We start from the raw sequence: 18,595 nt of genomic DNA, 5'->3' as shown, positions 1-18,595 counted from the left end.
TCTGAAGGATCATGCAAAACTGAAGACTGGAGTAATGATTCTGAAAATTCAACTAATAATGTTTCACAATATGATTTTTTTCTGTATTTTTGATCAAATGAACACAGACCTAATGAACATAAGAAACTTCTTTAAAAAACAAAAGAATTCTTACTGATGCCAAACTTTTGAGCGGTAGTGTATATTTATCTCAGTGATGTGCAGTGGTGTTCTGAAATGAAGAGGCAAAATTTTTTTTTCTTTTTGTCTTTTTTTTTTTTATTCAAATATACATGCATGTCCCAGTCACATTTTCTTGGTTAATTAAATAGAAATATATTTTAGTTGTGAATTTATGTTCAGCTATTCTTCTTAATAGTTAACTTTTAACTATTTTTGAGCATTTTAAGGTCATCAGTCATCAAAACTCAGTAAATATTAATCACAGACACTGAGATTTACTTTCATTTTTACTTGGAAGCTGATTACTCACTATAATCTGACACAAATCATGTTTCTATGCCATTTTAAGTTTGACGCAACAAAGTGGTTATATCTAAGTGTGTGAGTTGTTTACTTACTTTTTTACATTAGTCTTCCCATTATATTGTTTATTCAGACTGATTCGCGAACACGCATGAACACAAGCGGCGGTATTTATCGCATGAACCATTCACAGCCAAACATAACCAGTCGTATCCAATAATACGGTATATATATGTATATGGTTACACTTTAGATTAGGGAACACTATTCACTAATAACTGCTTATTATCATGCATATAACTAGCATATTGGCTGTTTATTAGTACTTAAGGACATATGAATGCCTTATTCTGCATGACTTAAAGGAGTAGTTCACTTTCAGAACAAAAATTTGAGGGGGCACCATAGAAGTCCATTATATGGAGAGAAATCCTGAAATGTTTTCCTCAAAAAGCATAATTTCCTTACGACTGAAGAAAGAAAGACATGAACATCTTGGATGACAAGGGGGTGAGTACATTATCTGTAAATTTTTGTTCTGAAAGTGAACTACTCCTTTAACACCAATACCTAACCATAACTGCTGCAAATTAGGAGTTTATTGAGAGAAAACTCTTAGTACACAGTCAATATGTGTTCCCTAATCTATAGTGTTACTATACTCTCATTACTCACAGTCATGATTGACCAATGTGAATCAAGTATTCTGGTATTGGTATGTCAGATAGGTCATTAACTTGCTACTTTTCCCTTTTTAAATACATGAAGTACCTATTCAGTGTGACAGACTGTGCCAATGCCTTTTCAGGCAGACTCTATTATTGTTAAACTTTCATAACAATGCGTTGATGTATTATTACTATCCAGCTATGCAGACAGAAGTCCCTTTTCCCATGTGTTTGATATAGGCGATCTCTCAGGATAGTATGGTATGGAAATATGATTTCATTAGGCTGACGTTGTTAGTCTTTGTCTATGTGTGTAATGTGATGCTAAATTATGGTTGAGCAAGCACATCTTACTTTTTTATTCATTGTGTTTCTCCGGCGGCAGTCTCCGCAGGTGAAATTTTCCCACTCTTTCGCCGATCACTCATTTTGATTAGATCTTATCTCTGCTGAGAAGCACGGATAATTACCATAGCAATTTTACACAAAACAAATATTACCCTATAGGTGATCTCACATAGATTATCTTTCAGTGCTGTAATTACCATGCTTTGCTAGTTATGTCACAATAATGAGATGAATAACAGGGAATAAGTGGGAGAAAACTGTTGCAGAGTTTTCATGTGTGGTCTAAAGGGTTTAGAGGAAGGATTCAGACAACCATGCTCAGATTTTAAGGTCATCGTACCTGCCCGTGAGAGATTGATGCTGCACTTAACTTGCCCACCGGAGACAACGCTGTTAGTTCAAGTGAGTGGGAATCTCTTAGGAGCCACCATGATCTTATGTTTTGATTGACAGCCCACTCTGAAGGATTTGTTTTGCTGGTGGCACAGATTAGATGCACAAGCATACACTTCAGCTAAACTTGTGTTGTTCTTTTGGATGAATTTTGGGTACAGTACATCCAAATCACCAAAGTTATGAAGTTAAGTTTTTTTGGATGCATATTGCTCCTTCAAATTCTAAAAGGATGTTGTTTTTGTCCAACAGAACTACTCAGTACTGGATGTGGGTCCTCCTCCCACAGTTATCACACTCAACAACTCCATGTACTGGCAGGAGTTTGACGATGCCTGTGTTTATGAGTGCCTGGATGGAAAAGACTGCCAGAGTTTCTTCTGCTGCTACGAAGAGTGCAAAGACGGAGCGTGGCGAAAGGGCCGAGTGCATATAGACATTTTGGAACTCGATGCATACTCTCGTGTCTTCTTTCCCACCTCTTTCCTATTGTTCAATGTTGTCTACTGGGTAGGCTACCTGTATCTTTAGCGTTCCCACACACCTCACGACGCAAAGAACTTGACTCTTGGTTCTGTCAGAGCAGACACGAAGAACAGACTGAACCAAGACATCTCAAGGTACACTTAGAAAAAAGAGTGGATACCGGTTATCAAAGTTAAGCTGTGGTGATTCAAAGACTTCTCCAGTAGGAGATGAAAAATGAGACAATGCTACAGGAACCGAAAGCTACAGCAGATACGTCAAAACCCTTAAAACCAGGCTGTTTTTATATGGTCAAGAAGGATATTGCCACAAGCTCTTTAAGTGGTTGCAATTCTCTGGCAGAGATCTTTGCCTTTTGTTCTTCAGGTACCAGGGGAAAAAAAAGATTCACAACGTTCCTCTCACACAAGCTCATCTTTTTATGGGTGAGAGAGCAGCTGTAAGAAGTCAAGGTGCGAAAAATCCTTAGGCCAAGACAGCGTGAGAAAAAAATGCCTTGCATAGCATGTGACCCTCTGACTTTTGGTGTCTCTTACAATCCTGGTAGATCGTTCACTTGAATGGAAACCTGTCATCTAGCCATCAGTCAAAACCAGACCGGCTTTTATGTAAGCGCAGCTTTCAGAGCCATCTATAGTGCCTTCCACTGGAGGAGAAGCCATCAGGCAGAGAAATCTTAGAAATGATGGCAGGAGCATCATCTGGTCTTGACTGACTGCTGATGGTTTTATTTTGGAGTTTATTCAAGCTTTAGTTATAGTCATTCATTGTTTTGATGCATTTGACATGTCTAAACCCATCCTCACTGCATGGTATATGATAGTATTAAGCTCTGCCCTGAAATCAGCACAATAATGGCAAGAGAGTAGATCCATTTTGAAATATTTGGAATATTAATTAGTATGTAGATTGCAAATGTTTGCCTATATTTCTAGATTTTTATTGCATATTTTTGTTTTTCCACACAAATGACAGGTTAACTAAAGATTAAATTAATATATTATATAGTAGATTATATTTTCATTTTAAAAATACCTAAAATCTATTAGCATCAATCTAATAGTTTAAAAGTGCATGTATAGAAAGGATCATAAGTTCCATAGATCCTGAGTTGCTATCCATGTCTACACCAAGCATGGCAAAATCAAAACTACCCAAAGGAAATCAAGGAAAGTGAGTGTCTCTGGATCTTCATGGACACTTTTGTATTATTTACAGATTTTATTATTTTCTTCTATCTTGCATCTACAGCCCCATCCTATGATATGGCAATACATTTGACACATGCAGGTTGGGTAACACTGCATATACTGTATAGGATAATTCATTCAAAAAGTCAAATTCTGTCATCCTTTATTCACTCTCATATACTGTGCATTAGATCTTCCACTTATGGAACACAAAAGGAGTAGCAGAATGTCAAAGCTGTGCTTTTCCATACAATAAAATTGGGTAGTGCTCTTTGAAAAGAACTTGGAGTGACATGAGGGTGAGTAAATACTGACAGATTTTATTTATTTATTTTTGAGTGAAAAATCCATTTAGTGATAAAAAGGAGTGTCAGAATAATAATCAAAACAATCAGTAACACTTTACAGATAGATTTCAATTGGTTAATGCATTAAGTATCAAAGTAACAATGAATAACTTTTTAAAACATTAAATATCAATTAATATCAATTTCTAAATATACTAATGTTCATTGCTGAAGTGCCCCTATTATAGTCATTTTTAGGGTTGCTACTATTGTTTTGACTTACAAAGTCAAACAACGTTACTTTTTTTCAAAATATGCATTTAACATCACCTAATTTTCCAGCAATTCTCAAACGATTCGTTCAAAGCAGTTCAAAGAGTCAGTCTCTCTAAACCCCTCCTTTCTGTGAGCCCACTCTGCTCTGATTGGTCAAATGGCCCAGTCTGTTGTGATTGGTCTACTGCATACAGCACGTGTCAGAAACGATGCGCCCATTGCTATAGTTCTGTAATTTGAACGCTCGATAGAAAATATAAACATCTATTATTTATCATACTTAAAGGTTTGTGATTCAGTGGAGCCAGCCGGTTCAAATAAACTGAGTACTGAGCCATCTTTCAAGAGCAAGCATTTTGTGATTCCCACATTGAACTCCCAAAGATTAGAAAAGCAGTCGTCAGTAAAATGACATGTTTGCCGGGAATTATGCAAATATGTTACCCTGTGACACGTAGCTGTCACGGAAGTGGGATTCGAGTTACTGACAACTCGTTCAGGCTTTTCAGCGTTGATTCTTTCTTTTGAGAGACAATAACTTTTTTTATATTGCACTTTTGGCTTTACAACATTTGCTGACTGTTTGCATTCGAAATGGCATAATATGGGCACTTTAATGTATGTTCATTCATAAATACATTAATTTTTGGTCATTTATACATCTTGACATGAACTTAACATGAACTTGGATTAATAAATGCAGTAAGTGTCATTCACTGATTACTGTTAGTTCATGATAGCCCATGCGTTAGCTTATGTTAGTAAATTGAAATTTGTTATAAAGTGTTACCAAACTGATTCTTCAGCACACTGCAGTAAGAAACCCTACATAATCACTGTGCTCATTACCGAACTGTAATTCACAATAAGAGTTGTTACTGTGTTGCCTTAGGGTCACCTGCACAGAGATACTGTGAGATGATCCATTAGAGAAAGACGAATGGATTAATATAAGGTATCTACTTCAAATTATAGTCATTACCAAAGGATTCACACTAGCTGAAAACATTCTGAGGCAATTTATTTTTCTTTTTTTTCCCCAAAACTATGATTAATTATTTTGTAGTCATGATCTTCATTATCACTATTGTCTCATGGGTAATATGTTAATGTGTGATGCACATCAGAGGCAATATTATTGTGATTTTCTTCCTCGATGATTGTAGCATTTTTTTGGAACATTTTTTCCATCTGATACCACTGTGGTGGGCTGTGGATTCTACCATTCTGGCACCAGCTTGAGCTCTAATACATCTGACCTACAGAAGGTATCAACATTTAATCAATCATTTTCCACCTGTCAGTGTTGGCTCTCTGGAACTTTAATCTTTGAAGTCATGTTTTTCTTTGATTTCATCTTTCACAGGTAATCATTTTAGCATCTTTGTAAGGTAATCTCTTTAAGGATTGTCTTGAAGTCTGTTAATGACGTTCTGATTAACCAGAAATGTGCTGTGAATTGCTGCCAAGCCAATTCTCCTCTTGCATTTCACGACGCTATAGTGATTTTTTTTTTTTTTTTGATTTTTTGATCCACTATTGACATGTTTTGCAACTCTGATGATAATCTGTAAGTGCTTCAACATTAGTTGTTATTGCAGCTGTTAATTCAGTTTGACGTACAATAATTATTAGCCGTTCATTTATAGTGGTGCTAGAGCTTCAAACTTACCCATCGTTCTAGTTAAACCATCATCCGAGAGCAGTGCTTTTTGCTCTACACTCCCAAGAAATTAGACAAATCCGACTTTTTATCAAACGGTCATGTTAGTTACCTAAAGCCATATGCTGGAATTAAATCCAATTATACTGCTTTTTATAGTGGCCTAATAATGACATTAATTCCAGTGACGAAGTACTCTGAGGAAGGATCTTGAGGATAGAAAAGCTTGTGCATTAGCCCTTGATGTATTTCAAGCTTATTTTGTCACTTTTTGTCACTGGATATCATTCTTCACCATTCAAGCCAGGGGGTCTTTTCAGTGCAACGAATATAGCTGTTTTTGTTTTGTTTTTCTTCGCAAAAAGAAAACGATTTACACATTCAAGTGACCTTTAAGAGGGTGGATATGCTATCCTTAATGATATACAACATGCATTCACTGAACACTCAGTACTCTATAGCATCTTTCCCACAGTCCAGCCACTGAGCAAACCGGATAAATCTGGTTCAGAATCGGTTATTGTTACTTTCTTTTACATCCTTGGAATTTACGTGTAATTAATAAACCCTTCAAACTGCAGGTCAAGCGTTAAAGGCTGATGCCAAAGAAATCTCATTCACTGATCTGCTATGAAAATGGCTCCCTCGTTCATATCATTCATTTTGCTCCGTAACATTGTTGGGATTCGTGCATTAAAGTACAGTCAGTTACTTCATAATTCCTCAATTTTGAAAGTGTCTGAAACCCTTTTGTTTCAAGTGGTCAGATTAGTAGCAATCTTTATCATCAATGTCAGTGGCCTGTACTGTTTTTGGGAATAGTCTTAAAATATAACCACTGTTAACTAGTGATAATAATATTAACAATAACAACAACTCTTTTCTCTGTTGCCCCAGTCCCACAGACACATTGTGCACCTCTTTTTCACATGAACACACAACCTTTCATTGTAGATTATTGCTTTGTGTTTACAATGACAATTTGGTGTGTATTTCTCATGTTTCTATGGTTTGTGAGTGCTCACAATGTGCAGTGTTGTCAATGGGGTTGTCATTTGGATTTGGTGATAGGGGGTTTCTGTGAGTTTTTGGCCTGTCTATAAACTCATTTCTATTTCTCGTGCTATTTTCATATATGTAGTTCTTTTTATAATTGAATTGTAAAGTGCAGAGGTGAATCAGGAGATGTGAAATAAAACTTTTTCTTTTTTCCCATTTCTGTATATCACTGCAATCTTACCTGCACTTTATAAGTGACTTAGTTCAATGTATTTACAACAAATTAAAGGTATTTTGTAAGTAGGAGCAAGTTTCTTTGGCTAGCTGCAAGATTTGACTTTTCATTCATTCGTCTGTTTTTTACCATCTCATTGAGCACTGTAATTAACGGTACATGGTCTAGTAAGACTGATGTATGAGAATGTTCAAGTCGATTTCATATTGATTTCTGCCCCAGCAGCTGTCAATAACAGTCTCAGTGCCTGTGTATCAAAATAACCATTGTTCATATAGCGTTATCAGCCCGATAAAAGAAATAGCGTACCCAAAAATGAATATTGTGTCATTCTGTCACCCTCATGTTATTCAAAAGGCACATGGTTCCTTTAAATGGTATCTTTTTTTAATGAATCGGTTGATTCTGTTCAGTTCTGAAGGATTATTCACATAATGACTGCCTTTATGATACTTACTTATGGTGCCTTTGGATCCATTTTACAGCTTAAAGGATTAGTTTACTTCCAGAATAAAAAATTCCTGATATTTTACTCACCCCCATGTCATCCAAGATGTTTGTCTTTCTTTCTTCAGTCGAAAAGAAATTAGGGTTTTTGAGGGAAACATTCCAGGATTTTTCTGCATATACTAGACTTAAATGCAGCTTCAAAGAGCTCTACACAATCCTAGCCGAAGACTAAGGGTCTAATCTAGCAAAACGATTGGCTATTTTCAAAAAAATGAAAAATGTAAAAAATGTATATACTTTTTAATCACAAACGCTTGTCTTGACTTGAACTAGCTCTAAGATACGCATGTGCTTCTTCACGCATTGTGTAATCTTGTTGGAAAATTTACACACGGCCACAATGTAGAGAAGCAAACAGATATTGCACAGCAGCATAACATAAAATTACCTCAGGAATTCAGCGCTAGTTTGGACAACATTGGCTTGCCTCCTTTAAAGAGTTAGTGATGGGAAGTTTGGATCATTTTACCGACTCGGACCCTTGAGTCTCGTTCAGCAAATTGAACGAATCTTTTATCGAGTCATTTCGTTCATTTCGTTTATTTTAGCAAAATATAATTAAAACGCTACGTGTTGCTTCCCTAACACATCTACTACTTACACAAACGTTGATCACACTACAAACAAGCCAAATAATGCTATAAGAAAAAGAAAAGATTAATTCGCTGTTTACCTGGGTCTTTAGTCTATGATTAGCTCGCCTCACCTCTATTTGTCCGGGTACGAGTCGTTCGTTCATCACGTGACAGCCCATATATACTGTAAGCTTAACTAATGCAGTCCGAGCCAGAAAGAGAATTGATTAGTTCATCTCTCGAGTCTTCGGGTTTGAGTCGTTCATTCATCACGCGACAGCCCTATAAGCTTAACCTATGCTGTCGAGCCAGAAAGAGAATTGAATCAAGTCATGACCGACTCGAAAAACCCAAAGACTCGAAACAGGTGATCTAATTCCAGGACAGAACCTATAAGATGAACGATCACTCCTCGAGACGACTCTTTCTTCCCGAGTCACATTAAAGATTCGAATCATTCAAGAACGACCTATCACTACTAAAAAGAGTCTGTATTGTTTTTATTCCACTTTATTGACTACGTTAGAGATCATCACTGTTTACATGCGCTCGAAACGTACATGCTGAGGACATCTACTGGTGTAAGTCGTGTAAACGCAACAAAAACACAGTTATCCATCGCTGGAGTGGACGCAAATATAGTTATCGTTGTAGCCTATTGATAGTTATAGTTATCACTTTTGGTGTGAACGGGCCTTTATTCCTCGGCTGGAATCGTGTAGAGCCCTGAAGCTGCATTAAAAATGTTGCATTTGGACCTTTAACCCGCTGATCCCCATTTAAGTTCACTATATGGAGAAAAATCATGGAAGTTTCCTTTTTGACTGAAGAAAGACATGAACATCTTGGATGACAAGGCGGGGTGAGTAAATTATCCAGATTTTTTTATTCTGGAAGTGAACTAATCCTTTAAAGCTCATACTGGTTTGCAGCAACATGAGGGTGAATAAGGAATGGTTACTTTTGGGTAAACTGTTTCTTTAAAAACACTGCCTGGTAGAAAACAACATCTGCATTCTTATGTGTTCTTGATGCAGTGCAGCTTACTCAGCAGTAGTTGACAGATAAAACGGCATCTCAGCTAAAAGCAAAACAAAAATAAAACTGAAAAAATCCTCTTTTCTGAGAGAAAATAAACAATGAAAACATCAGAAGCTGTAAGTGCGCAAAACCGGGGATCTAAAAGTAGGTTAATGCTGTTAGTGTTGCATATGCATCCACAAAGGCCCTGCGCTCTCAAAATAATTCATTCAGCATTACCAACCTTGAGAACATAGTATTTATGAAATGCACAGGGAGACGGGTGGATGATTAAATTTTATAATGTCACAGATCAGATTCCCTGGGCAAATGGATGGATGATACATGACGTCAAAATAAGAGATAATGATGTATCTGACATTTCATCTGAAAGACTGTCCAACCGAAGTTCACCAACCCTGGAGAGCCATGATATTACATATTGTTAAATCACACTTTTTATGATTTTTTTGAGGGGAAAGGTAATACCAAATGGCATTTGTAATATGACAACTGTTATAGAGGATTCACTAACCAGTCTATTTAGGCTTTTGAAATTGCTTCAGCTGCTGAAAATGCTGAATGTTACATGTTTATTTAATTTGTGGCCGAACATGGCTAACACAAATCCTCCCTAAATTTAAGCTGGCTGGTCATAAAGATAAAGATAAAGCTGTTGCCAACTAAGTAAAAACAAGTAATATACCAAGCGAATTAGTAATGAGAATGAATTTAAACATGTGGAATCGGCTTTGTTTGAAATGTTCTTCCTGCCTCTATTCTGATGAGGCCTGAATCTCTCTTCTACCACTAAACTTGGAATGGTTGCTATGGGAACATTGTTCGTTCTGTGTGTAATGAAGTGAAGCCAAAGATGAGAGATGACTGATTTGGAACTGGAGTGTCTGACCTACTTTTTAAAGATATTTTAACTCCTTGTCTAACTCGCATGCTGTTTGACATAATCAGTCAACTCTCGCCAATGATGATCACAACGGACCATCACAAACTGACTCTCAGATATGTTTTCCCTCCAACTTTTCTGAATGAAGCATTGAGAGATTTGTATTTGATATAATATTTAACAGATCTAGCTTAAAATTTAATGTTTAGAAGGTTTCATACATTTTTGTTTAACCCCTCACCTAATTTCCGCTTTCTTGAAAGTTTTCATGATAAATGTGAAATGTGACCCATGATAGTGGATAATTACATCATCCACAACCAGAAAGGTAAAGGTAACCATTTTTATGTTAAAGTATTCATAAGCAAGAAGTGTTTTGGGAAAACCTGTTTGAAAACAGAAATGAAGCTTCTCCTTTTTACTTAATTTAAAAAAAAAAAATTAAGGTCTCTTTCACGTCTTATTGCGCTTTAACGGTCAAATACACCCAAGTTTATGTTAAAAACACACGAGTTGTAGGGACTGTATTGAAGGAAAAGGCATGTTTAAATTAGACCTGTGTGGCAGCAGCGTAATATACAGTAAATAAATCAATAAATCCACTGCTCTATTGTCTCTGCTGAGGCTGGGACTCTAAACAGTGTTCTGTGTTTGTCTTGTAAAAAACAAAATGACAGTGCAGTGGATGGAAACATACAGATTAAGGGGCAGTAATATTATAATAAGATCATCTTCCTACATAACGGGGAAGCGAAAATCTAAGCGGCTCATTTTTTTTCACTTAGAAAAACGTACAGGGTTGTCCTTTTTCATGTTTTCTGACTTGGTAAATACATCAGTGACTCGATCACAGCACTTAAACATGGAAAAAGTCCGATTTTCATGATGTCACCATGTAAAAGCCACATTTTCAATTTGATTAAGAATAATACAAAATCCAAGAGAGCTTTTGTGAAATTTGAAGTGACTTTAAAAACTCTGCTGCATCATATTCATTATAATGAGCAAACATGTCCTCTGATGATCCTCCATCAGACTGCATTATAATATCGAACACAGCTCCATCAAACATTTTTGCTGTTTTTGCAATGAATTAATCACCAAAATGTAAGTTATTCTGCTCTGTTTGGGAGATTTAATTATCCTCAGGCAACAATATTAACAAGTCAAGTCCTTCCTATCTCAGAATAGCAGCAAATCTTTGTTAACCTCATACATACTCCAAACCTTTGATATGTGCACTCACTGTTCCTGCAGGGCATTCATTTGAATGTATAAATGATTTTAGCGCTTTACATAAGCACTTTTTTCGTGTCCAAAACCTAATACAACCTAATAACACCTAAATAAAATTTAAAACACAAATTGCCCTCAAACCCTTTTCATCTCACAGTTTCAGTAGGCTAGAATTATGAATTATTAACTCTCCATTTGGCTTTTACTTTATGAAGTTTGTCTTCGATGTCCCAGAACACAGTGTTTATCTAGGAGTGGTGAATTTTTACCTTTTGTCATTCACTTACAGGATTAACGGTGCAGAACATTTTTTCGCTGAAAAACGACATGCATTTTTTATAAAGTATGCACTCAATATGAAACATTCATATGTCCTCCTAACCTAGGTACAGCAAGGGTGTACGTTTAATGTCTCAGCAAAATTTTTATTTTTATTTTCTTATATATATATATATATATATATATATATATAAATTGCATTCTCTTAATGCCAACATAGTGCTTTCAGACAAATGAAAAATCCGGTGCTATGCTTTGTACAAAGAATGGTAAATGATATTGCAAATGTTGACCAACATGAGATTTTTAAGTGTTTTGCAAACCTAAAGTGCGACTCCAACCAAATCAATACATCAGTGTTCAGAGGCCATGCACAAACAGCAGATAAATATGACAAATTACCTGATATCACACAGCAATATTGTATCTTTGTCATTTGATTCAATTGATTGTTCTGGAGAAAGATCATTCTAATAAGATGGATTTAAAAAATCAGTAAGAAGAACTACGCTAGCCTTGACCTTCAGGAATATATAAATACATCTACTAAAATCCACTCATCAAAATGATTTGTCCACCAGTTTGAAATGGTGTATTTTTTTAACATTTCAAGGCTTGCTTATAAATAGTTGAAGACCAATCTTATATTTTACCAATATAAATGCATGTTATTTTTTATTTAGTACTGACCTGAATAAGATATTTCACATAAAATGTTTATATGTAGTCTACAACAGAAAATAGTTGAATTTAAAAAAAAAATTACTCTGTTCAAAAGTTTATATACACATGATTCCTAATACTGTGTTGTTGTTACCTGAATGATCCACAGCTGTTTGTTTTTTGTTTTTTGTTTTTTTTTTAGTGACAGAACAGTTAAAACAGTTAAACCTGCTGTTCTTCTGAAAAGTCCTTCAGGTCCCACAGATTCTTTGGTTTTTCAGCGTTTTTGTGTATTTGAACCCTTTCCTACAATGACTGTATGATTTTGAGATCCATCTTTTCATACTGAGGACAACTGAGGGACTCACATGCACCTATTAAAGAAGCTTTAAATGCTCACTGATGCTCCAGAAGGAAAAACTATGCATTACAAGCCAGGGGTGTAAACTTTTGAATGGAATGAGGATGTGTACATTTTTTATATCTTTTTTTTTTTTTTCATTTACTGCCCTTCATAAGCTACAGAAGATACATGTTCCCCAGAAGACAAAATATTTTCAATTCAAAACGTTTTCACCCTCTGTGTATGTAAACTTTTGACTTCAACTGTATATAGATAGATAGATCCTCCTGTTCCTCATCTTAGCTATCCTAATTTGTCACTGACCCAGTTATTTCTTAAACTCATCCATTCCATTCAGAATAACAGTGACATAATGTGGTCATTCTCTCACCGTCATTTTCACTACTGTCAGTTGCAGACTTCTAACACATGCTGCTTTTATTTTGATGAAGCCTGGTTTCCAGATTGTGTGATGGATGTTTGTGAATATAGCAGGACAGAATGTCACTGTCTGTCTCTCATCTTTCCCATAACCAAGCATTCTGCCTCCATAGAAAAGCATGATGAAAATCCATCAGCAGCAACAAGCCTCTACATGAAAGATGGTGCGGTATTGTGTACGCTCCAAGGATCCGGCTGAGCTATAGGCCTCTCCTCTATTAAGGTTATACTGCACCTCCTTCCCATCCCTTGAAAGCTTTCACAGGTCAGTTGCTTAGCTTTCCAGCACTCAGAGCCTTCATACAAGTCCCTCTCCTGTCACATCTATTAGAGGAGGAAAACATGACATTTGTCTATCCAGAGAAAAATATGCTCTAACAGAATGACCAGTGTCACACAGGATGTTTTAAAATGTTTCCAGGCAAACATTTCTCCCCAAACCAGCTGGGATGTTTGTCTGTTTGTGAATGAAATCTGAAAAAAAAAAGGATTTAGTCATTCTGTACTCCACTATTAACACAGTTTTTAAGCTTCAACACTTGGCAAAAGATCTCAGCATTGCAAATTTTCTGGGAGCAATCAATATCTACCCTTTTCTATTTAGTGAAGTCTCAACTTGCTATTGTTACCAAGGCAACTGAGAAGACAATTAGCAAATTGAATAAAGTGATGTCATGAAAAGTCAGAACTGGCACATCAATTTCCTGCGAGACATTTTCATTGAGAAACATGTCTAAAGGCTTGAGGAGAATTTTAGCCGACCAATTCGAATTACGGGCTGTGTGCTTTATTGAAAACAGGATTTGATGAGAATAATCTTTTGTTTGACTGGAAAGTTTTCATTAGATGAAATATTTCCATTCACTTATAATTTCTGAAAGAGACACTGTACTGAATTAAAGTGTCACTGATTAGTGCAGCAATAGCAAGTTGGAGGTGGAAGTGGAAGTTCATTGTACAAGCAACGCCATTATTGAAGCCGTAAAGCACCAAAATGATTATAGTCATACTTTCAACCATTATCATCTTATAAATGGACAGAAACTAGACCACTTCATAATTACATTTTAATCAGGAGAGTGTCTTTAGAAGTTCCTTTCTGAGTCTATAGTGATAACAAAAACAGCTTTAAACGCTACAGTTTTCTTTACAGCCCCTGCTTTTTTTTTTTTTAATTATTATTCCTTTCTACTTTATATTTCATCCTGCTTGTTCCATTTGCAGATTGAGTAAGAATGAAAAAAAGAGATTTGTTTTTATGCATTCTCAGCTATTTGTTTCAGCTCAGGACTCTAGTGGTATTTCCTCTATCAATACTAGTGTGAACAGCTTGACCCGGAACAGCAAATGTGTATTATTTTACATATAGTGCTGTGGTAACCGGTAGTAAGTGAAATCACTAATGCCTGCACCTTTTGATACTTAAGCAATTTGCTTGAGTGTTATGCTTAATTGCGTACTTTGGATCGTAATGGTTCGGTGGGAATTGGGAGCAATGATGAACCGAACCACCCAACGAACTCACTCTATCTTTGTCTAATTTTCTCTCTCGGCTGTTGTTCGCTCAGTTTAGGACAATTGATCATTCTGCAGTGCAACTCACAGCAGAGGGCAGAGAGGCAGCAATTGGGATCTTCAATAAAATGTCTCATGGGACTTTCAGCTGGAACCTTAAGTGTATTAATTGACTTTAGTTTCAGGTTACATGTGTTGTTAAATGTTTATACAAATCTACATAAAATACACATTTTTATACATATGTTATATTTTTGTTTATAAACAAAAATGTATAATAAATGGGCATGCAAGTTTTATTGTAGTTATTGACCAAAAAGCATTTGGAAACTTAAACCACTTAAACCAATTTTTTTATTAAATAGTAAAATATCAAAAATTAATGTATTAAAATCAAACAAGTGGAATTCATTTATTTCATTTGACTTATTCATTTCATTTACTTGTACTTTTAATAGAGGGACAGCAACTTTAAAATTATCTTATTTGTTTTTCTAAGTTTTTTTTTTTCTTTCTAAGTTTTACAGGTTTGGAATGACAAGAGACAATAAATTACCATTTTTTGTATGTGTATGTCTGGATTCTATTTTGGGTCAAGTTAATGTTAATTAATGTTAATGTTAATAGAGCTTTACAATGAGACAACAATAAGGTCAATAAACAATAACTGTGGCTAGATATTAAGGCTAGATATTGCCAGATATTAAGTACCCAAATTTAGCTTTTCTGTTAAAAGGATACATTTTCTGCCCAGAGTTTTGCTTATCTTTTTGCAATCTGGCAACCATGCACAGATAACTTTCTGTTTTAAAATTTTATTGTGCATATATAAGGCTTTAATATTAGTTTATATATTAAATAGTCTATAATAAATCAGACTTAGATGAGGTAAAATAAACCATGTGTATGAGCCACATTCTATTGATTTGTGCTTAATGGTGAAAGTGAAATTAATTTCTCAAATGACAACAATCATTGCAATTTTAATTGTTGAGCAAAAATATATTTTTTAAATCAGCTTAACTATTATGCAGTATGACGAAAATGTAAAATGTTTCTAAAACCTAGACCAAACAGGAAAAGGTTAGCTTAATATGGGCAGCCGTGGCCTAATGGTTAGAGATTCGGACTTGTAACCCAAAGGTTGCAGGTTCGAGTCTCAGGTCCGGCAGGGATTGTAGGTGGGGGGAGTGAATGTACAGCACTCTCTCCACCCTCAATACCACGACTGAGGTGAGTCCCTTGAGCAAGGCACCGATACCCCAACTGCTCCCCGGGCGCCGCAGCAATGGCTGCCCACTGCTCCGGGTGTGTGTTCACGGTGTGTGTGTGTGTGTGTTCACTACTGTGTGTGTGCACTTGGATGGGTTAAATGCAGAGCACAAATTCCTTGTATGGGTCACCATACTTGGCCTAACTCACCCCCTTTCCTTTCCTTTCCTTAACAAAAAAGTTCATTTGACACCATTCCATTAAAGCCAATAGGAGGGGAAAACTCTGTGTATGATTTACTGACAATGTGCGCATTAAAGAACACAGACATGCTTTTTTTGGGCGTTAAATAATGGTGCAATTTCCAGTAATTTGACGAGCACAAACGTTATTAAATTGCATTGCGTGATTTATTTTAATACTCTCCTCCCACAAATATTGTGTCTGGGAGACTCCTACAAATGCATACTCAATAAGGTTAGGCGCAAAAATAACTATGCCTTTTCAGCGCTAATTCTTCACTGTGCGTCTTTAGTAGATCCTGACAGTACTATTTTAATGCCAAAAAAAAAAGTTGGCGCAAGCTGTTAGTAAATCTGGCCCTAAGACTAAGACTGAGACTAAATTAAAAAAATGACTGACAAATTGAACACTAGTCACTGTATATCATCAATAGTTCATATCAATTGAGATTTTCCACATTATGATGTATTTCTTTAATCAAATAGTCATGTTCATGTATGATGCTATAGTTGAAAAAGAGTGGTTGATTCAGAAGGTTAACTAAAAGTTCAAACTGTACATAATTTCAAAGCCAACAATAGTGCATTGTTTCTTTGTATACGCGATTTTCTGATAAGAAATCCAATTAGGTTCAGGCAGAACCAGTCTCATTTCCCTTCCCTGCAATTACTTGATACATGTTTATAAATGATAAGCCTTTGTGATTGAAATATGTTTTAGTCATAGATATGCAAATAACTCATTATAGCAGTCGAGAGCGAGAGAGTCCTCTATCAGCTCTGATCAAAAGAGGCATCACTTTGGTACTTGCCCTCTAAAACCTGTATTCTTCTCATCAAAGTATGTTTGGAGAAATTGTGGGGTGCCGTACTGTCAGGCTTCTGATATGGTTGACAGCGACACTAAGTCTCCAGGCATCTCGGGAACAGTGCCGCTCTCCAATATACTTTAACACCAGCAATTTCATGGGTGAGGATTTACTGCCATTAGCCTTTGTCCAATTTCTCCGCTTGTGTGTCCTGTGTGACTTTCTGAACACTTTATTTAATTACAGTGCAGCGTCTTTTGGAAGTACACATGCAATTGTAATAAAACACTAATTCTAAAATAAATAGTTCAGACTCCAAAATGCCCAACACACATACCTGTGAACACACATTTTATGTTGATGTGCCAAACTGTCATGTTGCCTGGCAACCTTATAACAGCCTAATGTTAGTATAATGAACTACTTGGAAGAATTATTTGATAATTATCCTTAATAAATGTAACTCTTCACTGAACATTGTTGACATTATTTTATGAAAGCAAAAAGCTGCTCAAAACTGGATGTACTGTGACCTGAGTACTCTAAAAACATGATCTGTGGTAAAATCACTGTAACATAAAGCATCTCAGGGCTTATTGCTTTAATATTTGCCTAGACTCTGAGTAAGTAGTTTTCGTCTCTCCTTTTAAAAGGATAGTTCACCTAAAAATTTAAATTCTGTCATTAATTACTCACCCTAATGTCGTTCCAAACCTGTAAGTCCTTTGTTCATCTTCAAAACACAAATTAAGATAATTTTGATGAAATCTGACAGCTTTCTGACTCTACATAAACAGTATGGTTTAACGTTTAAAACAATCATCTTAATGATCATTTTCAGTTTTGAGAGAAAACGTCTAGGTTACGTACGTAACCGTCGTTCCCTGAAGGAGGGAACGGAGACGTTACATTGGGATCTCGCTTGAGAGACCGATCATATGGGAAGCCAAACAACCCAAAAGTGGGACGAAACAGCGCGGTATTAAAGTGCTCGCGCCGCGCTGCCCATTGGGTGGCGCTAGCAAACACGTCTTCCCTGCGCTGTCGAGTGGGACGCGCGGCTCGGTTCATTGGGCCGCTCAAATGACATGTCAGCGCGGCGCGAGCACTTTAATACCGCGCTGTTTCGTCCCACTTTTGGGTTGTTTGGCTTCCCATACGATCATCTCTAAAAAGGCCAATTGAAAATTGGCGAGTGGACGAGCGTGCCGGCCACGCCCCCGTACATACGGGTATATAAGATGGCGGCGCGCACCACTCAGTTAGGCTTTTGCTGAAGAGCCGATCGAGCCGGCGTCAGTAGGGCTGTCGCGGTTAAGGAATTTCCCTTGCGGTAATTTTGAGTGGCTCAGTAGCGCGGTATGCGGTATTACCGCCATATAATTGTGTGTAAGCTGTTACAATGTAAGGTCATATTCAGAAATCAATAAACCGAAACCAAATCACGTTTATATATGAAGTGAAGTAAACAGTACTTACATAGAAACCTAGCTAGTAAGAAATGCAAATTTTGAAGAAAAATGTCAGACATACTTAGAGGCTTTGCATCTGAAAACTTCGTGTATATAACAGTTAGCGCGCACCCTCGAGTCTGACTGGACAAGAGACTTTCTGTCAGTATTTCACCTGCGTGTTCTAGGCGAGCTGTCAGTCAGTGCAGTTTCATTGTTACACCACAAGATGGAGGCAAGAGACTATCTTTGAGTAAGTCTTTAAACCGTTCATTCAACTATACGTTCAAAAACACTTATTTATTCAAAGAGAGACGTAATGAAACACGATGTTAAAATCATTTTAACTTTAATCGCCACTTTTAAAGGCTCAGCTGACCAGCAG

The 18,595-nt window shown here is 36.4% G+C and overlaps 1 protein-coding gene across 1 annotated transcript in view; it reads left to right on the top strand.

Annotated features, from left to right (window-relative positions):
* Nucleotides 1-3,238, top strand: part of gabrg3 (gamma-aminobutyric acid type A receptor subunit gamma3) — a 136,535-nt gene extending 133,297 nt beyond the window's left edge. Inside the window, 1 exon segment of the mRNA XM_073851311.1 lies at nt 2,127-3,238. Coding sequence (XP_073707412.1) covers nt 2,127-2,405 — 279 coding nt within the window. The 3' untranslated portion in view covers nt 2,406-3,238.
* Nucleotides 3,239-18,595: the final 15,357 nt, after the last annotated feature.

The sequence above is a fragment of the Garra rufa genome, chromosome 12, assembly GCF_049309525.1.
Source record: "Garra rufa chromosome 12, GarRuf1.0, whole genome shotgun sequence".
Classification (NCBI taxonomy): domain Eukaryota; kingdom Metazoa; phylum Chordata; class Actinopteri; order Cypriniformes; family Cyprinidae; genus Garra; species Garra rufa.
Note: the sequence above shows the minus strand (reverse complement) of the source record. Positions and strands in the feature narration are given on the sequence as shown.